This window comes from Dryobates pubescens, chromosome 33, assembly GCF_014839835.1.
Source record: "Dryobates pubescens isolate bDryPub1 chromosome 33, bDryPub1.pri, whole genome shotgun sequence".
Lineage (NCBI taxonomy): Eukaryota > Metazoa > Chordata > Aves > Piciformes > Picidae > Dryobates > Dryobates pubescens.
In genome coordinates, this window is record NC_071644.1 from 6,785,942 (window position 1) to 6,811,542 (window position 25,601).

General features: G+C 61.6%; 1 protein-coding gene across 1 annotated transcript in view; it reads left to right on the forward strand.

Moving 5' to 3' along the window:
- The first annotated feature begins 1,281 nt into the window (after positions 1-1,281).
- The window catches only part of LOC104305936 (tyrosine-protein phosphatase non-receptor type 11), a 45,796-nt gene continuing 21,476 nt past the window's right edge, over positions 1,282-25,601 (forward strand). Inside the window, exon 1 of the mRNA XM_054175779.1 lies at positions 1,282-1,372. Coding sequence (XP_054031754.1) covers positions 1,359-1,372 — 14 coding nt within the window. The 5' untranslated portion in view covers positions 1,282-1,358. The remainder of the gene's footprint in view (positions 1,373-25,601) is intronic.

The window sequence follows — 25,601 nt, forward strand, 5'->3', positions numbered from 1 at the left end:
TTGGGAGGAGAATCACAGAACTGTCATGGCTGGAAGGGACCTCTTGGTGCTTATCACAGAATGGGTTGGGTTGGAAGGGACCTTAAAGGTCATCCAGTTCCAACCCCTTGCCAAGGGGGGGTGAAACACACTCTGGAGGTGCCCTCTTAGCTCCCAAGTGGAGCTGGAGGCATTTAGGGACAACAGCAAAGGTGATGGTGTGGGTTGATGGGGATGAACTTTTCTTGGGGACAGCTTTTGTTGGAGCCAATCTTTCAATGGAGACAGCTGGGGACAACCTCTCCAGCAGGGCCTGTTGGCAGCAGGGTTGGTTTGAAACTGGGAGAGGAAGGTCTAGACTTAGACAGGAGGAAGAAGCTTTCACAGTGCCACTGGTGAGACAGTGGCACAGGATGCCCAGAGAGGTGGTAGGTGTCCCATCCCTGGAACCATTCCAGGTCAGGCTGGATGAGCATCTGGGAAACCTGCTCTAGGTGAAGATGCTCCTGCTCAGTGCAAGGGGGTTGGACTGGATGAGCTTGGAAAGCTCCTTTTGAACCCCAAACCTTCCATGCTTCCATGCTTCTGTGTGGCTGAGCCTTGCCAGACTCAAGAGGCTTAGTCTCTGTGGCTTGCTTCCTTCCCTTGGTAGCCTAACATCTCAAGTCCTTGGGAGCTCAACACCACAATCTGCTCCTTAATGGTGTCTGGGGACTGAGGGCTGTCTGAAGTTGCTGCTGGTGTGAAACCTCACATGCTGCCAAGGGCTGGGTACTGTGGAGCTGCCTGGCAAGGAGCATGGATGCTCCATGGATGGAGAACATGCTTGCCAGGCTGGAGGGTGAAGGACCACTGGATCTTGGAGGGAATAGCAGCAGGAGAGGAAAGGCAGCAGAAGTGGATGGCTCCAGGAGGGGAATGAGACCAGAAGGGGGATGGGACCAGAAAGGGAATGGCTTCAGGAGGAGAAACGGCATCAGAAGGGGATTGACTGCAGGTGGGGACTGACTCCAGGTGATACCTGTGAGAGAATGGCTCCAGGAGGGGAATGGCATCAGGAGGGGGACAGAGGGAAGGCTGTGCGTTGCTCACTGGGGTCTCAGCGCTCCCTGTGCCACTCGCCCAGCGTCTGAACTGGCAGCCCGGGGGGGCTGAGGGGAGCAGAGCGGGCAGCTGCCGGGCCCGGGGGCAGCAGCAGCAGGCCGGGGCCAGCGGACCCCGCGCCGCAGGAGCCGGGCCGGGCGTGGCGGCGGGGCGGGGCGGGCGGAGGGCGGGGATTCCCCCGCGTCACTGGGAGGGGTTTCCCCGGCGGCCCGGGGCCCGGCGCCCCGGCGGGGCGGGCAGACGGAGCGGGACCGGGGCCGGAGCTCGGCGGAGCCATGACCTCCCGCAGGTAAGGGCCGAGAGCCGAACCTGAGCCCCGCGTAGCAGAACCTGAACCGAGCCGAGTCGAGCCTAAACCGAGCCGGAGCGGAACCCGAGCAGAGCCCAGCCTAGCCGAACCGCCGCTCCCGGGCACCGGCTTGCGCTCGGACCTACCCCCGGGACGTTCTCTCGTAGATGCGCTGGGCTCGGGGGCTGTGCTGCCCCTCTCCCGCTGCCCGTTTCGGGTCGCCCCCTGTCCCCTGGGCAGGAGGAGCCTTGCTGCCTTCAAGCATCTTCTCAGGCAGGGGCTGCTGGAGATGCTGGCGAGGGGACACCAGGACGGGACCGAGCGCTACAACTCGCCTGAGGTGTCTCGGTGGGCTGGGAGCTGGGAGCGGAGAGACGTGGGTGCGTCTGGTGTGATGTCGGTGCCGCCCCCAGGTTGTCCCAGAGATGCTGTTTCAAGGCTTCGGGGTCTTCCTGGGGGGTGGCAGGAGCTCGCGTGACCTGGGGACATCGTCCCCCAAATTCCTTCCCCTCTGCTGTGGCTGCCAAAGGGCTAAACAGCAGCCCAGGGGCTGCTCCCTGTAGGCACTTCTCGGCCGGCTCGGGCTGCACGCAGAGGGGGTTCTTAAAGAGCTGCTTTGGGGCTTCTTCAAGCCTTCTCGGTCTTTTCACGGGGGACAGCCTTAAGGTGACCCCAAAAGGCGTTGGAGGGGGGTGGGGGTGGCGGTGGTGGAAGTCAAGTGCGTGTCGAAAAGCCCTGCGGAGGGTGGCGGCTGGGGAGCAGCCATACAGCTGCCAGGCACTCCAGGCTGAGCAATGGGATCGGTTACAGGACAGGGAGTGCTCCTTTGGTGCTGCTACAGGACCCAGCACGGGCAGGTCACGAGTGGGGTGTGCACAGCCATCTCCTGGACGTGCCCTGGCTCCGTGTTCCTCCCTGCAACCGAAGGGGGTTGGTTTATGGTGTTTGGGGGGGGGTGTCTCTCGTTTTGGTTTGTGTTTCTGGCCATCCTCTGGCTGTCCTCCCCTGCCCCAGGTGCTGGGCTGTGTTTGGTGTCCGGGCTCGGAGCATGCAGAAGAAGTTGAGGAAGAGGCAGCGCTCCTCTGGGCGGTGCCACAGGGAGTTACGAAACCCTCCTTGTGCTCTGCTGGGTGATGGAGCTAAAAAGCAGAGGGCTGGCCCGTGGGGCCCGTGGGCTTCGTCCTGCAGCCCTGGGGGTGCTCTCTTGTGCCCACAGGCGAGTCAATATTTGTCTGCACTGCCCGTGCCTTGCTGGCTCCACCTCCTGGGGCGGCTGCCCAGGGCGGCAGGCTGCTGGAGACGGCAAAATGGTTGTGGTGCTGCTGCCAGCAAAGCCCTTGCAGGAGTCCTGAGAGACCTGGCCGGCTCCTGGTGGTGCTGCTGAAGGGGGGTCAGGGCCATGTGGGCTGGATCTGCTGTTGGGGGCAGACTGCTCCCAGCATCTGTTGCCCTCCCCCTCTCCACCTGCGCAGCAGAGTGCTGGATTTGCAGGTTCTGTAACCCTGCTCAGGTCCTTTTTATCTCCCCCACACGGTGTGGCCAAACTGGCTTGGCCCCAGCCTTGGCTCTCTTGCCTAGCAACGTGCAGGGTGCCAACCAGCTCTGTAGGGCATCCTTCTCTCCTGCCTGGCCCCTGGCTGAGGCTGTTCTCCCCCCAGCTCAAAGCACAGCCTGGTTGTGCCTAGGGGGATCTGCTGAGCTGATGAGTGTTGAGAGGCTCAAGGTGGTTCCTCATGAGGAAAGGTCACTGCAAGGCCCAGCTGAAGCACTAAGTAGTGGATCCTTTGTCTCCTGGCAGGACCATACCTCTCCACCCTTCCTTGCAGGTCACTCAGCCTTGCAGGGAAACCCTTGGCTGAAAGGTGGTGTGGTGCTGAGAGCCTCCCAGGGTGCCCTGCAGAGGCTGTTGGTGTGAGCCAAGGTGCAGCTGGCCTGTTGCACTGAAAGCAGCAGGACAGGAGGACGCAGCCTCAAGCTGGGCAGGGGGAAGTTTAGGCTTAGTCTTAGTAAGAAGCTCTTCACAGGCAGAGAGATTGCCCTTGGGAATGGGCTGCCCAGGGAGCTGGTGGGCTCAGTGTCCCTGGAGGTGTTTAAGAGCAGCCTGGAGGAGGCACTCAGTGCCAGGGTCTGGTTGATCAGTTAGGGCTGGGTGATGAGTTGGGCTTGGTGTTCTTGGAGGTCTCTTCCAAGCTGGCTGGTTCTGTGAAAGGAGGTACTGCAGGGCAGGAGGATCTGATCTGTGAGGGAGTGACAGCTCCATCCCAGCCCAGGGGGTGCTTCCTTGCTTCCAGCACCAAGTGGACTGCTGGAGGGCTGTCCCCAGCTGAACACCTTGGGAGCTGGTGTGGATGCAAGAGCGAGTGGGGACTGTCCCCCAGCTTTGGGGGGACAAATGTCCCCACTGACCTGTGTGCTTATTCTCTTCAAGGAAGGCAGATGGGAGGTGGAAAAAAAAAACCCACCCTGGGTGCTTGACTTGCTTGGGAAGGGCTGCTGGTGACCTTGCTGTGCTGTGCAGGGGGTGGCAAGCTCTGGTGGAGGCTGGGCAGACTGCTCACAGCCTGACTCTCCTATGAGACTGAAAGAGTTGGGGTGGTTCAGTCTGGAGAGGAGAAGGCTCCCAGGAGACCTAATTGTGGCCTTCCAGGATCTGCAGGGGGCTGCAAGAAAGCTGGGGAGGGACTTTTGAGGGTGTCAGGGAGGGATAGGACTGGGGGGGATGGAGCAAAGCTAGAAGTGGGGAGACTCAGATTGGATGTGAGGAAGAAGTTGTTCCCCAGGAGGGTGGTGAGAGCCTGGCACAGGCTGCCCAGGGAGGTGGTGGAAGCCTCCTGCCTGGAGGTGTTTGCAGCCAGGCTGGAGGTGGCTGTGAGCAACCTACTGTGGTGTGAGGTGTCCCTGGCCATGGCAGGGGGTTGGGACTGGCTGAGCCTTGAGCTCCCTTCCAGCCCTGACAGCTCTGATTCTGACACAGGAGGCAGCCTGGGGGGCAATGGCCATGGGGGGGGGGGGGGGGGGGGGGGGGGGGGGGCGCAATAGCCATGGCAGGGGGCAGTGGCCACGGAGGGGCAGTGGCCATGTGTCAGTGCTGGGGGGGTGCAGATGTGGGCCATGAGGGTAGAAATAAGCCAAGCTTGCTGCCCCCAGCCTACAGCACAGAGCTGCTGCCAAGCTGGAGCCTCAGGCTGCTGCTGGGACCTGGCTGGACCTTTGGAGGTCCCTTCCAAGCCATTCAGCAGTCTGTGTCCTCCAAACAGCTTGCTGGAAGAATGAGCTTTTTCTTCCCCTCTCCCAGCCTCTCTGGCATGTGACCTCTCAAGTGCAGGAGAGCTTTGGAGGTCAGGGATGGACCAAGCCCAGCCAGGACAGAGCTGCCCTCTTTGCTCTCAGGGTGGTGAGGCACTGGAATGAGCTGCCCAGAGAAGCTGTGGAGGTGTTCAAGGCCAGGCTGGATGAGGCTTTGAGCAGCCAGGGCCAGTGGGAGGTGTCCCTGCCCATGGCAGGGGGGTTGGAACTGGCTGATCTTTAAGGTCCATTCCAGCTCCAGCCATTGCATGATTCCAGGATGGATCTGGATCCTGGGAGGCTGAGCAGCCACTGCCCCTCCTCTGCCTCGGTGTTTCTGTCTGCTCAGCGCCCTTAGAGGCTTTTTGCTGTTAACAAAGAGACCTTGGAGGAGATAAAGCTCCCCCAGGCCATGGCTTGCAGATCCCAGATGCCTGTTTCCTTTCCTAGAAAGGAGCTGGAGGATGTCTGGAGCACTTGGGAGCTGGCAGCTGGCTTGTGCAGTGCGCTGCATTGCTGTGCCCTCGTCTCCAGGGCAGGCTTGGTTTTTGCTTCACAGCCACGTTCCCTGGGATGCTGTGGCTGGGAGAAGGGAAAGTCTGGAGGAAAAGAGTAAATGCCAGCTTCTGCAGCCTGATTCTCTCTGCAAAGGGTGTCCCAGCTCTGCAGGAATTGCTCCTTGTGTTTCGTGGTGGTTGGAGGACTGCTGCTCAGGGGCAGGCAGTTGCTCCTCTTCCCTTCCTGGCTCCAAGGCCAGGTAGTGGTGAAGCTGCTGGTGGCTCCAGGACCACAAGTGGGCTGTAGGGTGTTAGCCAGCAGCTGTGACTGTGCCAGCCCCACTGTGGGTGCTCATCTCCTTGCACTCAGGGCAGGCTGGAGAGACACAGAATCAGAGAATGGGTTGGCTTGGAAGAGACCTCTAAGGTCACCCAGTCCAGCCGCCCACCCAGCACCCCCATGGCCACTGAACATGGCCCAAAGTGCCACATCCACAGGTTTTGGAACCCCTCCAGGGATGGGGACTCCACCACCCCCCTGGGCAGCCTGTTCCAACCCCTGACCACTCCTGCAGCGAAAAAATTTCTCCTAATCTCCCACCTGGAACTCCCCTGGGGAACATGAGGTCATTTCCTCTTGTCCTGTCCCTTCTTACATGTCAGAAGAGACCAAGCCCCACCTGGCTCCAGCCTCCTTCCAGGGAGTTGCAGACAGCAATGAGGTCTCTCCTCAGCCTCCTTCTCTCCAGGCTGCACAACCCCAGCTCCCTCAGCTGCTCCTCCCCAGCCATGTTCTGCAGACCCTTCCCCAGCTTCATTGCCCTTCTCTGAACCTGCTCCAGCCCCTCAGTGTCCTTCAGCTGCTCCTCCCCAGCCATGTTCTGCAGACCCTTCCCCAGCTTCATTGCCCTTCTCTGAACCTGCTCCATCCTCTCAGTGTCCTTCTTCAGCTGCTTCTCCCCAGCCCTGCTCTCCAGACCCTTCCCCAGCTTCATTGCCCTTCTCTGGACCTGCTCCATCCTCTCAGTGTCCTTTGCTTGGGCAGGGCACATTGCTGTGCATCTGAGGCCTCAAAGGGATCCAGGTGTGTCCCAGCCCTTGCCTGCCAGCCAGCCCTGAGCATCAGCTGCAGGGGCAGGAAGCAGAATGCCAGTCCCCTGCGGTCCCGGCTTTCCCACTCCCTTTCCCAGTGAGCAAACACAGCACTTCCTGCCCTCAATCCCAGTGTAAACATTAACCTGGAGGAGCTGCAGGAGCTGCTTGCTTTGGCAGCTGGGGATGGTGGTGATTTCTGGTCCAGGAAGCAAAACCAGGTCAGCCTTTTGGCGTCCTGGGTACTCCTCGCCGCCGCACCGGGGGGCAGAGCTGGAGGCGACAGGGGCTGGCAGCAGGCTGAGTGTGGCTCTTGTTGGCAGGAGCAGGCTCAAGCCCACAGCTGCTGGGGCAAGCTCAGGAAGGTCCTCTGGCCCTTCTTTTATGGTGAGCTGTTCATTCCCATCCCTCTCACAGGGAGAGCTGTTGGCCATCGGGATGTGCTGCCCAGGGAGGTGGTGGAGTCCCCGTCCCTGGAGGTGTTCAAACAGGGCTTGGATGTGGCACTTGGAGCCATGGCTTAGCTGTCAGGAGGTGCTGGGTGACAGCTTGGACTTGCTGATCTCTGAGGTCTTTTCCAACCTTACTGACTCTATGATTCTGTGGTTCCTGCCAGGCTGCTGCAGGCACCAGGCAGAAGTGCAGCACTGCTGGGGAGCCAAAAGGATTCTGCTGCCTCAGGTAGCAGCCTCCCAGGCAGCAGGGAGCCCACCTCACCTTCTGCTCTCACTTCACACCACTTCCATGCAGCACTGCAGCACTTGGCTCTGGAGCTGGCTCATGCTCAGCTCCAGCACGAGAATGGTTTGCAGCTGGAGCAGGGGAGGCTGAGCTTGGACATCAGGAGCAAGTGTTGCACCAGGGGAGTGGGGAAACACTGCAACAGGTTGAGGTCCTGGTCCTGCAGACCTTCAAGACCTTGTTGTGGCCCTGAGCATCCTGCTCTGGCTGGAGGTGTCCTTGCTGCCTGCAGAGGGGATGGAAAAGATGCCCTTCCAGGGTCCCTTCCAGCCTGATGCAATCTGTGACCCTCTGGCCACAGCAGCAGCTTGGGTTCACCCCCTGGCTTCATTGGTGTTGGCTCCCCCTCATCACCAGACCTTCCCAGCAAGCTGCCTTCTGCTTCCCTCCTTTGCTGTTGCTGCCCCTGCCCCTCAGCTCAGACTTGCCCTGGTTTGCTCTCTGCATGAGGGCAGCTTTGGACATGCATGGGAGAATCCAAGCTCAGAGGCATTTGTGCAGGAGACCTCCAAGTGTCTGCTGTGACTGCCTGGGCACTCTCTGCCTGCCCAGGTGGGGAGGAGAGAGATGGCAATGCAGAGGCAGGAGCAGCTGTGCTCTGTCACCAAGCTGCCCTGTGGTGGATGAGGAGGATGGGAACCTTGGCAGCAGCTAGGATCAGCTGATGGAACGAGAGGAAATGGCCTCAAGTTGCTCCAGGGCAGCTTCAGGTTGGAGATTTGGAGCAATTCCTTTGCTGCAAGAGTGGGCAGGGGGTGGGACAGGCTGCCCAGGGGAGGTGGTGGAGTCCCCATGCCTGGAGGTGCTCAAGAGCTGTGTGGGCATGGCACCTGGGGACAGGACTGAATGGCCGTGGTGGGGTTGGGTTGATGCTTGCACTGGATGAGCTGGGAGGTATTTGCCAACAGAAACAGTTCTGTGATCACAGAATCACCAAGGTTGGAAGAGGCCTCAGAGCTCATCAAGTCCAAGCTGGCACCACAGACCTCAGGACTAAACCATGGCTCCAAGTGCCACCTCCAATCCCCTCCTGAACACCTCCAGGGATGCTCTGATTCAGTTGCAAGCCCCCAGGCTGCTGTTTATTTCCAGCTAGGGCAAGCTCCTCACTGCAGGGCAGGAAGGGCAGGAGTGCAGTGCTCACTCCTCACTGCATGGTTAATCCAGGGCTGGGATGGATTGGAAAGGACCTCCAAGACCAGCCAGTTCCAACCCCTCTGCCCCGGGCAGGGACACCTCCCACCAGCCCAGGCTGCTCAAGACCTCATCCCACCTGGTCTTAACCACTCCCAGGGATGAAGCATCCACAACCTCTCTGGGCAACCCCTTCCAGCATCTCACCACCCTCATAGTAAAGATCTTCAGCCTAGGTCTCCCCTTCTCCCACAGCCAAGTGTGGAAGGAGCTGTGGCCATGCCTAGGAGAGGCTCTTGGATCAACCCCTGGGTGATTTCCTTTGCCCTCCCCCCCCCCCCCCCTGCTCTTTCCAGTATCCTATGGTTTCCCCCCCTGCCCCCCAGGCAGATTGAGCTGCTCTCATCATGGTCACAAGACAAATGGAGCTCCCTGGGCCCTGGAACCCATCCCTCAGCTGCAGCTGGATCTCTTTTGCAGGCTGCCAAGGAGAATTCCTCGCCGTCTGCAGCAGCAGCAGCAGCAGGGTAAGGCAGAGCTCCCTGAGCAAGAAGCCAGCCCAGACCTCCAGCCCCAGCTGCCAAAGCTCTGTTTGAGGGCCAGCTTCCTTTGTGGCTGGGTGGTACCCGAGCTGCTGGCTGCTGCTTCCAAGCAGGGCTTCAGTTAATTGGCTTTCTAGGAGCCGATTCTTCTCGGGAGCCTCCCAGGCACCTGAAGGAATGAATTGGGGCTTTGTGCTCCGGTGGAGCTCTGCCAGGGGAGCAGCAGTAGCCAGCTGGACTCTCCCAGGTGTCTCCTGGGTGCAGGTCCTGCTTGCCGTGGAGCTGGGTGGCCACATGGGGAAGGCTGCTCGCGGTGTCCCCGGGACCCCGAGCCGCTGCTCCCCCGGCCCCTGCCGCCACTGCTCCCCCGGCCCCCCGAGCTGCTGCCGCTGCTCCCCCAGCCCCCAAGGATGGCTCAGCTGGCCAAGGCATGTGGTAGGGGCCCGGCAGATGTGTGCCTGTGGCTCTGCAGCTGGGAGCTGCTGCAGGCACTGCCATGGAGTACTTGGTCAGCCCCAGAGCCGTGCAGGAGGTGGCTCTGGGCATGCAGGAGGTGTTTCCCTCTGCTCAGCAAAGCAAACCCTGCTCTCTTGAGAGCTCTTCCCAGGGCCTGGCTGCATGCTGGACCTCTCCTCCCTGACCCCATTGGAGGCAGCTCGGGGGAGAGTTTGTCTTCTGGTGTTGGGGCTTGGACTTATTGCTCCAGCTGAAGGGGTCTGGCTTAGCCAGAGGGCTTCTGCATGCCTGGTGCTTGGCACTCCATGAGCAAACCAGCAGCCTGGGCCCTCTTCAGGAGGGCCCTGTGAGTGGGCAGCCTGGAGCTGAGAGCTTTCCTGTTCCCATTTTGGGTCACTGATTTAGTGCCTAGCATCTACTCATCCCCTGTCTCCGTGGTGGTCAGCATCCCACCATGGCAGTGCTGACAGCCTTGGAGATTGCCCCTGAAAACTCATCTCCCAGAGGAAATCTGGGGCTCCATCCTTGGCCTGGGGGAGCTACACAGCCAATAGTTATTGCCAAGCTAAAGGCAAGTCCATAGGGGAGGGGAGAGGTAGGCTGGGGAGCAGGGAAAATGCCTTTGCTGCAGGAGTGGTCAGGGCTTGGAACAGGCTGCCCAGGGAGGTGCTGGGGTCCCCATCCTTGGAGGTGTTTGGATGAGGTGCTGGGTTAGGTTGATGGTTGGATTTGGTCATCCTGGAGCCCTCCTCCAGGAGCTTGGTGATCCTGGAGCTCTTTTCCAACCTCAAACCACTGAAGGATTTTACACCCTAACAGCTGTGCACAGGGAGGTGTTAGGTTATGGTTGGACTTGATCATCTTGGAGCTCTTTTCCAGGGCTTGATCATCTTGGAGCTCTTTTCCAACCCCAAACCATTCTAGGAGATGTTAGGTTATGGTCAGACTTGATGGCCTTGGAGCTCTTTGCTGGGGGCTGGGTGGCCTTGGAGCTCTTCTCCAACCCATTGTAGGAGTCTACACTCCAGCAGCTGTGCCCAGGGGAGATGTGTAGGCTATGGTTGGACCTGCTGACCTTTTCCAGCCAGGTGACTCTGATCCTCTGGATGTGTGTGGAGGAGAAGCCTCCCCCCCACCCAGGGCTCTGCAGTTCCTCAAGCCCTCTCTGACCCTTTTCCTGCAGCAGCCATGGGGTTGTTCTGCTGCTGTTCATTGCCTTGACCGAAGAGCAGTGGCTTGGGCAGGGCTGCACTTGCTGCCTGCTGGTGGTGAGGGGTGGGCAGGGCTGGGAAGTGGCTCCTGCAGCCCAATTGCTTGTTCCAGGAAACCTGCGTGGGCTGGAGCCTAATCACACTCTGGGGCTGCTCTGTGTGCAGGCTTCCTGCAGGAGTCTGAAGGGAAGGAGGAAATTCTTCACATTAACCCAAGCTGGAAACCAGGAACTGTGTGCTTCCTGCAGAGGGCTTTGGGGTTTTGGGGGCTGCAAATAGCTCCTGCTGCTGGCTGCGTGGAGGCTGCTCTCCAAACAGCTCTGCCTGCTTGCTGAGGGATGTGCCTGGGGGAGAGGGGTCCCCCAGCATCCCCTCCCCGGGGAGAGGGGTCCCCCAGCATCCCCTCCCCGGGGAGAGGGGTCCCCCAGCATCCCCTCCCCGGGGAGAGGGGTCCCCCAGCATCCCCTCCCCGGGGAGAGGGGTCCCCCAGCATCCCCTCCCCGGGGAGAGGGGTCCCCCAGCATCCCCTCCCAGGGGAGAGGGGTCCCCCAGCATCCCCTCCCCGGGGAGAGGAATGCCCCAGAGGGATGCCCCAGCATCTCCCCCCGGGGGGGAGGGGTGCCCCAGCATCCCCTCTCCCCGGGGAGAGGGATGCCCCAGAGGGATGCCCCAGCATCTCCCCCCGGGGGGGAGGGGTGCCCCAGCATCTCTTCCTGGGCTTCCTGAGCTGCTGCTCTCCTGGGGCCGATGCTGTGGCTGTCACAGGTCGTCCCAGGCAGGTCCCATGGGGGAAGGATGTTGCTGTGATCCAGCTGCAGAGGAAGCATCTCTCAAGGGTGTGAGTTTGGGAGCTTTGGGGCTGTTAGAGCTGGGGAGGGCCAGGGGCTGCACCTTGCAGCCCTTCTCTGTGTTGGAGGAGGTTTCCTGCCTGGAGTGGAGAAGGAGAGGAGTCTCATCTGCTGCCTCCCCTGTGACAGGCTCTGATGGTGGTGGTTGATGTTGGGATGCTCTCAGTGTCTCCACACTGCAGCTCCAGCCCTTCTCTGCTCTTCCTGGCTCCTCAGGACAGGCTCTATGGCCTCCAGGGACCCATCCAGGCCAGGCTGGAGGTGGCTGTGAGCAACCTGCTGTGGTGTGAGGTGTCCCTGGCCGTGGCAGGGGGCTTGGAGCTGGCTGAGCCTTGAGCTCCCTTCCAACCCTGACAATTCTCTGATCTTGGGAGACAGATGAGCTCTGCTCTGCCCCTATCACAGGGGGCAGTGAGCAGGTGATCTAAAAAGGGCATAGAGGAGGAGGAGAAGAGGGGGAGGAAGAGGTCACCTGGTCCAGCCATGGCTGCTGGCCCCCAGGAGGCTGCTTTGCCCAGGGTGAATCACAGCAGCATTCCCTCCTGAGAACTCTGGGCTGGGGAAGCCTCCCAGGACAAGGAGATAAACTTTATCAGGCTTGTTGCAGCTCCCTGGTGTGGGAAGAAGTGCTGGGGGAGGAGAGGCTGTGCTGGTGTCTGCTGCAACTGCCCTGATTGTGTCATCAGGTGAGGAGCCTGGGTCTGAGCAAGCCTCTGCTCAAGGTTTGCCGGGCACAGGGCTGCTGGGGCTGGTTCCCAGCCTGGCCCTGTTGGGGCTGGCTGCCTCTTGACCTCCTTGTTGGGGACTGCTTGCTGACCTGGGAGCAGGGCAAAGCAGAGGCCAAATGCAGACAGTCTCAGGGTGCACCGCCAGAGAGAGTCACAGAAGGGGAGAGCATCTCTTGTGGGATGGGGGAGGAGGAGAGCACTCTCGGCCCCGGGACCCCCGGCGGCGCTCTGAGCCCCGGCGGCGCTCTCGGCCCCGGGAGCCCCGGCAGTACGGTCAGCCCCGGGAGCTCGGCAGCGCTCTGAGCCCCGGCGGCGCTCTCGGCCCCGGGAGCCCCGGCGGCGCTCTCGGCCCCGGGAGCTCGGCAGCTCTCTGACCCCCGGCGGCGCTCTCGGCCCCGGGAGCCCCGGCGGCGCTCTCGGCCCCGGGAGCTCGGCAGAGATGCTCATCTCAGAGATGCTCATCTCAGAGATGCTCATCTCAGAGATGCTCATCTCAGAGATGCTCATCTCAGAGATGCTCATCTCAGAGATGCTCATCTCAGAGATGCTCATCTCAGAGATGCTCATCTCAGAGATGCTCATCTCAGAGATGCTCATCTCAGAGATCATCTCTTCTGTGGACCTAACACCACCATGGCCATGAAACCCTGTCCCCAGGTGCCAGGGGCCACATTTCTTGACCCCCACCAGGGATGGGGACTCCACCAGCTCCCTGGGCAGCCTATTCCCATCCCTGACTCCTCCTGCAGCAAAGAAGCTCTTCCCAACCTCCATCCTGACCCTCCCCTGGCACAGCTGCAGGCCATGGGCCCTGTCTTGCACACAGAGGGGGTTTGCTGTGCAGGTTTCCAGCGTCTTTGGCAGCAGCCTCCAGTGCCAGGCTGAGTTCTCAGCTTCCTCTCACAGCCCAGGCAGCCTTCATGCCTTGGTGCCACCTTCTGAGTTCCCTGGGGGAGAAGATTCATGGGATGCTTTGGGGATGGAAGGAACCTTGAAGATCATTTGGTTCCAACCTCCCTGGCCCTGGCAGGGACACCTCCCAAGCAGAGCAGGCTGCTGAAGGCCTCATCCAGCCTGGCTCGGTGCTGGTGGTGCTGGAGAGCCTTTTGTGCGAGCCCATCCTTTCCTTCGTGCTGCTCTGCAGCTGAGCCAGGACCTGCCCGCGCTGGATGCTGGGTGTCGGGGGAGCAGGAGCTTCCTCACGGGCCGGGACTCCACCAGCCAGGGCTTCCCCGCAGCTCCTCGCCCTGGCCACAAGGGACAGAGGGCTGCGAGCAGCTCGGAGCCGGCTGGGAGTCGGGGGTGGAGGGAGCCCCATCCAGAGGTGACCTGAGAGGTGAGACCCCCTCCCCTTGGCGCTGCAGGAGAGGGGGGGAGAAGGGAAGATGACCAAGATTTCCTTTCCCCCCCAGCTCCCCCTTCACACCCCGCAGCAGCATCCTTGAGCAGCATCCCTCCAGTTGCCAGGGCTGTATTTGTCCATGGGTTGGGTTCCCTTTTTAGGGGGGGGGGGGGAGTTGGTTTGTTTGTTTGTTCCCCTCTTCCTCCCACCCTCCTGAGCTATTTCCACCAGCCTCCTCTCCAAGAAGTGCTAACTGATTAAGAGCCTAAATATAACCATGGTACTTTTTTTATCCTCCCCCCCCACCCCCCCCCCCATCCCAACCCTCTCCAATTCTTCCTCATGGGGGGGAGGGGCAATAAATAGCCTTGGCAAGCCTTCAAAGGGGCCATGGGGGCTGCTGGGGGCTGTATTTTTGTCTTGTCACCCTGCCCAGGGTCCCAAAATAAACCCTCCTGGTCTGTATTTGGGGGGGCTCCAAGTGAGCTGCTCAGGGTTATATAATCCTGAGAGCTGGAGGCTGGGAGGGCTCAGCCAGGCTGCACGTGATGGGTGATGGGCCTGGGCACCCTGTGGCAGGCAGAGGTGGCAGGGCAGGGACAGGGCAGCAGGGGATCTCCTCCTCTCCTGCTGGCCCTGCTGCCAAGTGGGAGGCAGCCTGGGGAAGCCAGGATGCAGCAGCATAAGGCTCTGCCCTTGCCTGGCTTCCTTGGTGGGGAAGGGTCCCAGGCTCCGTGGCTGGCTGGGTGGCCTTGGAGCTGGTTTGGGGTTCCCACCCTTGGCATCATCCTAAGAAGGAGCTGGTTTGCTCCTGGTTGAGTGCAGCCACGTTTGTGCTCAGTCCTGGGCTGGGAGCTGAGCCCCTGGACTGAGTGCTCACAACACATCAGGGCATCTCCTCTCCTCCTGCTGGCCCTGCTGCCAAGTGGGAGGCAGCCTGGGGAAGCCAGGATGCTGCAGCATAAGGCTCTGCCCTTGCCTGGCTTCCTCATGGATTCCTCTCTTCAAGGTGCTTGGAGAGGAACCTGCTGGCTGGGGACGAGTCTGGTTAGTGGGGAAGGGTCCCAGGCTCCTTGGCTGGCTGTGTCACCTTGGAGCTGGGTTGGGGTTTCCTCTGCACCTGGGGGGGTAGTTCAGGGGTTTCCTACCCTTGGCATCGTCCTAAGGAGGAGTTGGTTTGCTCCTGATTGAGTTCAGCCACGTTTGTGCTCAGTCCTGGGCTGGGAGCTGAGCCCCGGGGGGCTGAGAGAGGGCTGAGCCCCCCGGGGGGCTGAGAGAGGGCTGAGCCCCCCGGGGCTGAGTGCTGCTCAGGTCCCAGGCTGAGTGTTCTCCTCCTCCCCCCTCCCCCAGCAAGGGTGGGAACCGAGGGATTGCCTCTCTCTGTGGTGCCCTCGGGGGCTGGGCTGTGCAGCATCCCTGCCCCAGCTGCTGCTCCTTGCTCTGCTCCCCGAGGGCTGCTGCTGGGCAGCGGCCCCCAGGCTGCAGCCTGCTCCTTTTTGCCTCCCCCCTAGCCCTTGCAGGTGTGACCTGGGGCATCTCTGCTGCCTGCCCAGGGGTGGAGAGGCAAAGTTGTGTGAGAAGAGAGCAGAGGAAGCTGGGGAGTGCTTGAACCTGCAGCACTGCACCCCAGTGCTGGCTGTGAACCAAGGGGAGTCCTGCCCTGCCTGGGAAGCCTGCTGATGGCCTTGGCTGTTAGACACCGAGCTCAGCTCTCCCTGGGCACTGCCTGGGCTGCTGAGCAGCCTTGGGATGATAACAGAGGGAGAGGGAAAGAGAGGGAGGAGGTGTTTGGAGTCCTTGGCTGAGGTGGGAGGGAGCAGTTTGCTGCTTGCAGGGCTGTGGTGGTCGCTGGGGTGCTCAAGCTGAGGCTTGGTGGAGCTCTGAGCAGCCCTGCCCCAGCTGGGGATGGCCCTGCTGAGCGCGGGGGGGGTGGGGGCAAGGTGACCTGGAGAGGTCCCTTCCCACCCAGTGCATCCTGTGGCTGAGTCACAGAATGGCTCAGGCTGGGAGGCACCTCAGAGATCCTCTGCTCCAGCCTCCCACCGTGGGCAGGGACAGCTCTCAGCTGGCCTCAGCCAACCTGGCCTTGAACCCCCCCCCGGGGGGAGGCAGCCACAAGCTCCCTGGGCAGCCTGTGCCGGAGCCTCCCCACAGGAGAGCTTCCTCCTCAGCTCCCTCTGACCCTGCCCTGCCTCAGCTTCAAGCCATTGTCCTGCCTCTAGGAAAAGTTCCTCTGCAGCCTTCCTGGAGGATCCCTTCAGGCCCTGGGAGACAGCTCTGTGTCTGGGTGTTGAGGTCTGCTTCCCCCCCCCCAGCTTGCTGAGCAGGGGGAGCTCGGTGCTGGCTTTAGGCTCTGCTTGGAAGGGAGGAGTTGTCCTCTCTGCTTGCAGCCTTTGCAGTGCTGAGAACACAGAATCCTTCCTGCCCAGGGGCTGGCCTGAGGAAGGGTCTTTGTGCCTGGCTGCCCTGTCCACTTGTGCCCTCTGAGCTGACAACAGAGGTCCTCTCTCTAGACCTGGGCAGGCAGTCACAGAATCATCCTTCCAGCACCTGAAGGAGGCTCCAGGAAAGCTGGGGAGGGACTTTAGAGGGGGTCAGGGATAGGACTGGGGGGGATGGAGCACAACTAGGAGTGGGGAGACTCAGATTGGCTGTGAGGAAGAAGTTGTTGGCCAGGAGGGTGGTGAGAGCCTGGCACAGGCTGCCCAGGGAGGTGGTGGAAGCCTCCTGCCTGGAGGTGTTTGCAGCCAGGCTGGAGGTGGCTGTGAGCAACCTGCTGTGGTGTGAGGTGTCCCTGCCCATGGCAGGGGTTGGAGCTGGCTGAGCCTTGAGCTCCCTTCCAACCCTGACAGCTCTGATTCTGACACAGGAGGCAGCCTGGGGGGCAGTGGCCATGTGTCAGTGCTGGGGGGGTGCAGATGTGGGCCATGAGGGTAGAAATAAGCCAAGCTTGCTGCCCCCAGCCCACAGCACAGAGCTGCTGCCAAGCTGGAGCCTCAGGCTGCTGCTGGGACCTGGCTGGGTGAGCTTTGGAGGTCCCTTCCAGGCCTGTGCAGTCTGTGTCCTTGCTGGAGGAGTGAGCTTTTCCTTCCCCTCTCCCAGCCCTAACCATCCTCTGATTCTCTGCTTCTGGCTGGAGGAGACCTCCCAGACCTTCAGCCAGGTCACCACTGCACATGGACCTGGGGAGGTGCCTGGGGCTGGGGTGGCTGAGAGCAGCCTCCCCAGGGCAGAGCTCTGGGTTCTGTTCTGTGTCACCTCAGGAAGTGACTCTTTCTCTCCAGGCCTCGAGGAGGGGACCAGGCTCTGCCTTGGCTGCTCTCTGAGCCCCTGTCCCCGGGTGGGGGGGGGGATCAAACCCTCCAAGCTCAGGAGGGCTGTGGAGAACTCTTTGTGCTGGAGGCAAAGCTGCCTGTGGGGTCCCAGCAGTAGGTGCAGTGTCCCTCTGCAAGGAGCTGAGAGAGCTGCAGAGAGATCAGGGGAAGGGCTCTGAGCCCTGCTTTGGAGGGCAGAGGAACTGACTCAGAGGCCAAACTCTCTTGAAGCTGAAGTGAGGGAAACCCAAGCGGCAGGCAGGGGTGCAGAGGGGCTGCAGGGGCACCAGAGCAGCTGGAAGGCTCCTCCTGAAGGAGCCTGGCAGCAGCAGAGCCCAGCTCTGGGAGGGGGCTGATGGCTGGCTCAGCACTGCAGCTCTGCAGCACAAACCTCCTCTGCTGCTTTGCAAGGAGGAAGAGGAATTTCAGGTCCAGGAGCTCCATGGGCTCACCTGGGAGCAACCTGGGCTCCAGCTCTGCTCCCTGGGCTCCAGCTCTGCTCACCAGGGAGCTCCCTGGGCTCCAGCTCTGCTCCCTGGGCTCCAGCTCTGCTCACCAGGGATCTCCCTGGGCTCCAGCTCTGCTCCCTGGGCTCCAGCTCTGCTCCCTGGGCTCCAGCTCTGCTCCCTGGGCTCCAGCTCTGCTCACCAGGGAGCTCCCTGGGCTCCAGCTCTGCTCCCTGGGCTCCAGCTCTGCTCCCTGGGCTCCAGCTCTGCTCCCTGGGCTCCAGCTCTGCTCACCAGGGATCTCCCTGGGCTCTAGCTCTGCTCCCTGGGCTCCAGCTCTGCCCACCAGGGAGCTCCCTGGGCTCTAGCTCTGCTCCCTGGGCTCCAGCTGTGCCCACCAACCCTTCTCTCTCTCTCTCTCTCAGCTCTGGCTGCCCCCAAGGTGCCAGGCAGCTGTGGTCTCCCCCCCTGCCTGCCTGCTGGTTCCCCTCCCCAGCCCTCTTCTCAGCACTCTATCCCCAGCTGCTGGCTGGCTGCTGATAAGAGAAGGAGATGACTTCCTTTTCTTCTCTCCACTCCTCCTCCCTTTCACCCTGAGCTGGGCTGGGGTTTGGTAGCCAACCACTTATCACTTCTGGGCTTGAGGAGTCGCCAGCTCCACGGCTTGGAGCACAGCCTCCCGGAGGATGCTGGAGGCTGGAGGCTTCCCAGCGGGCAGCCAGCTGCAGCCCACCCCCTAGGGCCAGCCCTTCCCAGCCTCCCACGGCCCAGGAGCCTCCCTGCCTTTGGAGCTGCCCCTCCTGGGGACTGAGGAGTCCCTGCCGGCCTCTGGAGGAGCCCTGAGCGGTGATGGTGAGGTAGGAAATGCCCTCCCTGGGCTCTGCTGCTTCGGAGCTGGGGGAGGAGGCAGAGGGGAGGAGGTCGGCTGGGGGGAGCTGAGCTTGCACTGGAAGCTTCTCCCCCTGGTGCTGCAGCAGGATGGGAGCTGCTCCTGGGGGAGGGTCAGGAGTCATCGGAGGGGCTGTGCCCACTGCTGGGCAGCCCAGCCCAGGAGGGGCTGGAGCCAGGGCAGGGGAGCTGGGGAAGGGCCTGGAGGAGACAGCTGCTGAGGAGCAGAGGAAGGGGCTGGGGAGGGTTGGTTTGGAGAGCAGGAGGCTGAGGGGAGAGCTGAAAGTAAGGAGGTAGTGGAGAGGCTGCTGCTGCTCTCTCCTCACAGCTCAGCAGTGGCAGACCAAGGAATGGCCTCCAGCTACCACTGGACATTAGGAAGAGGCTTTTCCCCACCAAGGGTGGCCAGGGGCTGGCAAGTGCTGCCCAGGGAGGTGGGGGAGTCCCCAGGGCTGGCTGTGTGTCAGGGTGGTTTGGCTGTGCTGCCTGGGGCTCTGGTTTAGGAGGGAGCTGTGCAGAGCAGGGCTCTGGCTTGGGCTGGGGGGGTCCTGAGGCTCTGCTCCCAGCTGACTGTTTCTGTGGCTCTGTGATGTTAGGGGGGGGTCAGAGGGATGAGCAGAGCAGCCTGGCCCAGGGCCTGGCTGCTGGGTGGTGCACTCCAGGGGCTCCTCCTCTAGCAGGGGGAGGCTTTGGGCTGCAGCTGCCCCTCAGAGGTCCCTTCACAGGCTGCATGGGGTTGGGAGGGACCCCCCCAAGCCCCTGTGGTCAGCAGGGACTCCTCCACCTGGAGCAGGCTTCCAAGCACTGTGTGTGTGTGATTGCCCCAGGAGGGGCAGCTGCCCTGGGGATGCCTCTGCAAGCTCCTGGCTGGTGGAACCTTTCTGCTGGTGCTGGCTGCAGCCCTGGGCAGCTGGGTGAGCAGTTTCCATTTGCCTGATGACTCTGCTTGCTGCTGATGTGATTGCTGAGGAGGCTGGTGGTGCTGCCTGCAGCCCAGGAGAGGCTGCCCCTGCATCCTGCCAGCAGGATGTGAGCTGGGGAGGTTATTAGATCCTTATCAGCAGTGCTGTGCTCAGGGCTCCTTGCTCCTCTCCTTGCTGAGCAGGGCTGGCAGGCACTGCTGACTTGCTGGGCTGGGCTGTGGCATTTCAAGGTGTGCTGAGCTTTGGGGGGAGCTGGAAGTGGCCCCAGGGGGAGCTGGAAGTGGCCCCAGAGCCCTGCAGCCAGAGGGGCAGCTGCTGAAGCAGTGGGGCTTGTGTCTGTAAGCATCTGAGGCGTGAAGCATCAGGGTGAAGGGGCCAGGCTCTGGCCAGTGGTGCCCAGGGACAAGGAGCAACAGAGACAAGCTGGAGCCCAGGAGGGTCCTCCTCAGCATGAGGAGAAACTGCTTTGCTGGGAGGCTGCTGCAGAAGAGGAGGCTCAGGGGAGACCTTCTTGCTCTCTCCAGCTCCCTGCAGGGAGGTTGGAGCCAGGTGGGGGTTGGGCTCTTCTCCCAGGCAAGCAGCACCAGAACAAGAGGCCAGAGTCTCAAGCTGTGCCAGGGGAGGGTTAGGCTGCAGGTGAGGAGAAAGTTCTTCCCAGAGAGAGCTGTTAACTACTGGGATGTGCTGCCCAGGGAGGTGGTGGAGTCCCCACCCCTGGAGGTGTTCAAGAGGGGCTTGGATGTGGCCCTTGGAGCCATGGTCTGGTCGTGAGGTCTGTGGTGCCAGCTTGGACTCGATGATCTCTGAGGTCTCTTCCAACCTCAGTGACACTGTGAGACTGTGCTCCTGCAGAGCAGCCTGCAAGAGGAGGCCTTGCTGTGCCCTGGGTCTTAACTCTGGTCCCTGGCTTCCTCTCCCTCTGGCTGCAGAGCCTTTATCTGGGCAGTGCAAGGCGTGGGGGCGGTGGAGGAGGAGCTTCCCCTATCAGCCTCGGTGATAGGCAGGTGCTGGCTGAAGCTGTGTGCAGGCAGGGGTAGAGCAGGCTCAGCTGGGGGCCACCCCATCCCTGCAGCTGTGTGAGCCCAGGCTGGGTGAGGACTTGAGCCAGCTGGGCTGGTGGGAGCTGTCCCTGGCCGTGGCAGGGGGCTTGGAAGTGGATGAGCTTTGGAAGGTCCCTTCCAAACCAACCCACTCCAGGGATCCATGATGGCTGTTCCTGCTCACAGCTGGAGCAGAGCTGTCCTGGGCAGTGTGGCAGCTGCCATCTCCATGGTTAAGTGGCCAGGCAGTGGCTCCAGCGGTGGAGGAGGGCATGGTGCTGTGCTTTGTGCTGGGGAGAGAGGAGGAAAGAGTGAGGCAGCAGGCAGGAGCTGGGGGAGAGGGCAGGAGAGGGCAGCAGGCAGGAGCTGGAGGGAGAGGGCAGCAGGCAGGAGCTGGGGGAGAGGGCAGGAGAGGGCAGCAGGCAGGAGCTGGGGGAGAGGAGGAGAGGGCAGGAGAGGGCAGCAGGCAGGAGCTGGGGGAGAGGGCAGGAGTGGGCAGCAGGCAGGAGCTGGAGGGAGAGGGCAGCAGGCAGGAGCTGGGGGAGAGGGCAGGAGAGGGCAGCAGGCAGGAGCTGGGGGAGAGGGCAGGAGTGGGCAGCAGGCAGGAGCTGGAGGGAGAGGGCAGCAGGCAGGAGCTGGGGGAGAGGGCAGGAGAGGGCAGCAGGCAGGAGCTGGGGGAGAGGGCAGGAGAGGGCAGCAGGCAGGAGCTGGGGGAGAGGGCAGCAGGCAGGAGCTGGGGGAGAGGGCAGGAGAGGGCAGCAGGCAGGAGCTGGGGGGAGAGGGCAGCAGGCAGGAGCTGGGGGTGAGGGGGAGAGGGCAGGAGAGGGCAGCAGGCAGGAGCTGGAGGGAGAGGGCAGCAGGCAGGAGCTGGGGGAGAGGGCAGGAGAGGGCAGCAGGCAGGAGCTGGAGGGAGAGGGCAGCAGGCAGGAGCTGGGGGAGAGGGCAGGAGAGGGCAGCAGGCAGGAGCTGGGGGAGAGGAGGAGAGGGCAGGAGAGGGCAGCAGGCAGGAGCTGGGGGAGAGGGCAGCAGGCAGGAGCTGGGGGAGAGGGCAGGAGAGGGCAGCAGGCAGGAGCTGGGGGAGAGGGCAGGAGAGGGCAGCAGGCAGGAGCTGGGGGAGAGGGCAGGAGAGGGCAGCAGGCAGGAGCTGGGGGAGAGGGCAGGAGAGGGCAGCAGGCAGGAGCTGGGGGAGAGGGCAGCAGGCAGGAGCTGGGGGAGAGGGCAGGAGAGGGCAGCAGGCAGGAGCTGGGGGGAGAGGGCAGCAGGCAGGAGCTGGGGGTGAGGGGGAGAGGGCAGCAGGCAGGAGCTGGGGGAGAGAAGGAGAGGGCAGCTTTGCTAGGAGCCTGTGGCAGGTGCTGGCTGTGCTGCTGCTTTTGGGGAGCTGGGGAGGGAGGCTCAGAGGGTGAAGGGGGGGACAGCACCTGAGGAGCAGGAGATGTGCCAGCGGCAAGCCTGGGCTGGAACAAGTTCGATCCAGGGACTGACTCACGGGGAGCAGATGGGAGCAGAACCTGGCATGTGGCAGGGAGGTAGGACAGATGTGCATCTGTATTAATTAACAATTAATGCCAAGGGAGGCTCCAGAGCTGGGAAATGGAAGCTGTCTGCAGCAGCTCCCTGCCAGGAGGCCGCTGCCTGCTCCTGTTGGAGAGCTCCTGCGGCGCTTTTGCTGCTCTGCCTCTCTGGGGTTTGCACTCTGCTCGTCCTGCCTCATCCTCTGCCCCCCAGCACCTCCCAGGATGGCAGCTGGGGGCTGTCCAGCCTCCTTCCCCCAGGGTCTCCAGGGACAGGGCTGAAACTGGAATTAAATGGCAGAGCCATAAAGCTGATTCATAGGATCCTAGAATGGGTTGGGTTAGAAGGGACCCTGGGAGGTCCTGCAGGCTGGAAGGGGACCCTGGGAGGTCCTGCAGGCTGGAAGGGGACCCTGGGAGGTCCTGCAGGCTGGAAGGGGACCCTGGGAGGTCCTGCAGGCTGGAAGGGGACCCTTATCCACTTCCAGCCCCCCTGCCATGGGCAGGGACACCTGCCCCTAGCCCAGGGTGCTCAAAGCCTCACCCAGCCTGGTCTTAAACACTTCCAGGGACGAGGTGGCCACAGCTGAGCTTGCTCTTAGTCAAAAGCCACTGCTGATCCCTGGCTTAAGCCACTCTGCCCAGTGCACTGCAAGTGGCAGCTCTGGAGGAGCTGTTTCTGAGGAGCTGTGAGTGAAACCATTTCTGTGGCAGTGTCTTTGAGCTTCAGCCCCAGAGGTGGGTGGTGAACTCAAACCTCCCTGGTGAGCTCAGACCTCCCTTTGAAGGTGACACAGAGCAGTGCTGGGTGCCCTGCTGCTCACAGCCCAAAGCTGCTTTGCTCTTGGTGAAGGTCAGCCTCCAGCAGGCTGAGATGTAGGCTGAGGTTTCCACTGCTGCAGCCAAGGTTGGTTCAAACCCACTCTGTGCAAGCACCAGTGGGGGATTTCCTTCTGCTCTGCCCTAGGGAGGTCATAGCTGAGGAGTTGTGTCCAGTTCTGGGCTCCCCAGTTCAAGAGGAAGCTACTGGAGAGAGTCCAGGAGAGGGAAGATGCTGAGGGGCTTGGAGCATCTCTGTGAGGAGCAAAGGCTGAGAGCCCTGGGGGTGTTGAGCAGGGCAGCCCCAGAGAGGAGCTGAGCAATGCTCAGCAGGAGCTGAAGGCTGAGCAGCAAGAGGCTGGGGCCAGGCTCTGCTCAGTGGGACAGGACACAACCTGCCACCCAGGTTGGAAGAGCCCTTCAAGATCATCAAGTCCAACCCATCATCCAACACCACCTAATCAACCCTGGCTGCAGCTTCTGCCACCCCTCTGGGCCGGGGTTTCACCATTCTCAGGGTGTAGAATTTCTTCCTTATCTCCTCATTTCCCTCTTTTAGCTCAAAGCCATCCCCCTTTGGAGCCCAGCCCAGCTCTGCAAGCATCAGCTGGGGGCTCTGTCCCTCCAGGAAACCTCAGGCAGTCGTTTCCTAGCGCTCCTCAGCTGATGAGCAGGATTCTGTGTCCCCTCCCTCCCTCCCTGATGCCACATTGAGTGGCTTCCCAGTCATTCCAGAGGCATCATTGCAGGTAGGGTGCCTTTCATCTGGGGGCTGCCTGCTGGGGCTGCTTCGAATTCCAGGGTTCCCAGCTGGGCTTTGCTTGAGGGGCTCCTGAGGGTGTAGGGCTGTTGCTCAACTCTCTGTCCTTGTTTCCTCCCCAGACAGGGGATGCACAGGGGTGCATTCCAGCAGAAGCAAGCATTCCTGCTCCTGTGAGGGAGGAAATGACTAACACTCGGTGGGAACAAGGACTCCTCAGTAATTAGAGGGAAATTATTGGATAGCTTTTTAGCTCAGGGAAAGGTTTCCCTCTTGGAGAGCTGCTGCTGCAACCTTGCTTCCACCCAAGGGGCTGTCTTGAAGCCAGAGGTCCCCATCTCTGCTCTACCTGGGCCCCCAGCATGGCTTTTCTTGGTAGCCCCAGAGGCAGGGAGGCTCTGAGGCTGTTGCATCAGCTGGAGCTGAGCACAGTGTGGGGGCAGAGGGCAGCTGGCATCTCTCTGAGGAGGGCTCTTGCATCTTCCCCCCAAGCAGAGGGGTGTTGAAGGCACCCCACACCAGCCTCCTGCCAGCCCTCAGGCAGCCTGCCTCGCTCCAAGGGAGGGTTCTGGGGGCTGGGAGCCCTTTCTGCTGCTGACCAGGCTGAGCTCTGCTGCTCTGCTCAGCCTGGCCAGAGCCCCACGCAGATCACATCAGGCTGGAAGGGACCCTCAAAGCTCATCTTGGCCACCCCACCCCCCCCTGCACTCAGCAGGGACACCTCCAGCTAGAGCAGGCTGCCCAGGGCCACAGCAAGGCTGATCTTGAATGTCTCCAGGGCCTCAACCACATCCCTCTGCCAGTATTTCCCCACCCTCCCTGGGCAGAACTTCCTCCTGCTGCCCAACCTAACTCTGCCCTGCTCCAGTTGCTCAGCCTCCAGTTGACAGCCTCCAGCTTGGTACTGCAGCTCTTCCTCCAAGTGATCTGAGAGCCCCAAAGGTCTAACCTGCAACCCAAGGTTCACCTGCAAGTGGGTGATGCCTTCTCCTCCAGCTGTGGGTCTCTGGCTGCAGGTTTTGGTGCTGCCATTTAGCAGGAGCTGTGTGGGTTGGGGTTTTCTCCTTGCCTGCTCTGCTGTGGAGCCTGGGCCAGTAGTTGATAGCCTCCAGCTTGGTACTGCAGCTCTTCCTCCAAGTGATCTGAGAGCCCCAAAGGTCTAACCTGCAGCCCAAGGTTCACCTGCAAGTGGATGATGCCTTCTCCTCCAGCTGTGGGTCTCTGGCTGCAGGTTTTGGTGCTGCCATTTAGCAGGAGCTGTGTGGGTTGGGGTTTTTCTCCTTGCCTGCTCTGCTGTGGGTTGAGTTTTGCTTACCAGCTCTCTTCCCACAAAAAAAAACCCCAGCTCTGAAGCTGCTCTGTGGCAGGGACAGCTTGTTCCAGGGCAGCAGGCAAGCTGCAGTGATGGGCACACCTCGGGCTGTGTGCTGGCTTGTGGCAGCTGTGCCATCAGCCAGAGGAGGAAGCAGCAGAGAGCAGTGGAGCAGGCAGGTTCCAGGTGTGGGCTGGAGGAGGATGAGGCAACCTTCACAAACCAAAGAGCCTTCAGAGAGTGAGAGAATGGTTTGGCTTGGAAGGCATCTTGCAGATTATCTTGAGCCCAATCCCTTGCCCTGGGCAGGGACACCTCCCACCAGCCCAGCTTGCTCAAGACCTCATCCAGCCTGGCCTTGAGCACCTCCAGGGAGGGCACAGCCACAGCCTCCCTGGGCAGCCTGTGCCAGTGTCTCACTGGAGAGCATTTCCTCCTCATCTCCAGTCTCAACCTGCCCTCCTCAAGCTTCAGTCCATTCCCTCTCACCCTCTCACTTCAAGCCCTTGCCAGAAGTCCCTGCCCAGCTCCCCTGCAGCCCCTTTCAGGTGGCTCTCCTCCCACCCTTCTGCTGGAGATGTTCCCTTAGGGTTTCCCTGCTGTGTGCTGTGGCTGGCGATGCTGTGCTGGGTTTGTGGCTGTTAGGCACTCAGTGGAAAGCTGCTGTGTGGCCTCTGGCAGCTTTTCCTCCTCCCCAGGCTCCATTAAGCTCCATTAAGAGCTTCCATTCCCGGGCCAGGAGCGGTTAAGTGCAGCCCCTGCAGACAGTGGCTCTGGGCAAGGCTGCCACCCCTGTGGCGGCAGGGAGAGGCTGGGAAGCCTTGGGATTGCTGTTTGCCATCTGGATCCACGAGCCTCCCCTCCTCCAGAATGCAAGGGACCTTAATCCAAACTGTTTGGCTTGCGGTGGGGAGGAGGAAATCCCAGGCTGGGGAGGAGCTGCTGGCCCTCCTTGACCTTCTCTCTGTGTACCTCAGAGACAAACACACTCCAGTGTGTGCAGGTTGAACCCTTGGCCCTGTGTGGGTTGAGCCCTTGGCCCTGTGTAGGTTGAGCCCTTGGCCTTTGCAGGTTTGCTCTTCAGGCTTTGTGTGCTGCAGGTCTGGTCCCTGGGGGCATCTCCCCCCCGCAGGCGGCCGGCGAGGCGCTGGCTGACGCAGCTCCCCGCGGCGGCTCGGAGCCGCCTGGGGACAGAGTCTTGGCTTCACCTGGCCCACAGGCAGCTGCCTGCAAGCCATGCTGTGCAAGGAGCACCCAGAAACGTTTCCAGCTCTGCCCCCTCCCCCCTTGAGAAGGCACACCTCCCTTGGCTGGCAGGTCAGGGGGGGCTGGGTCCAGAT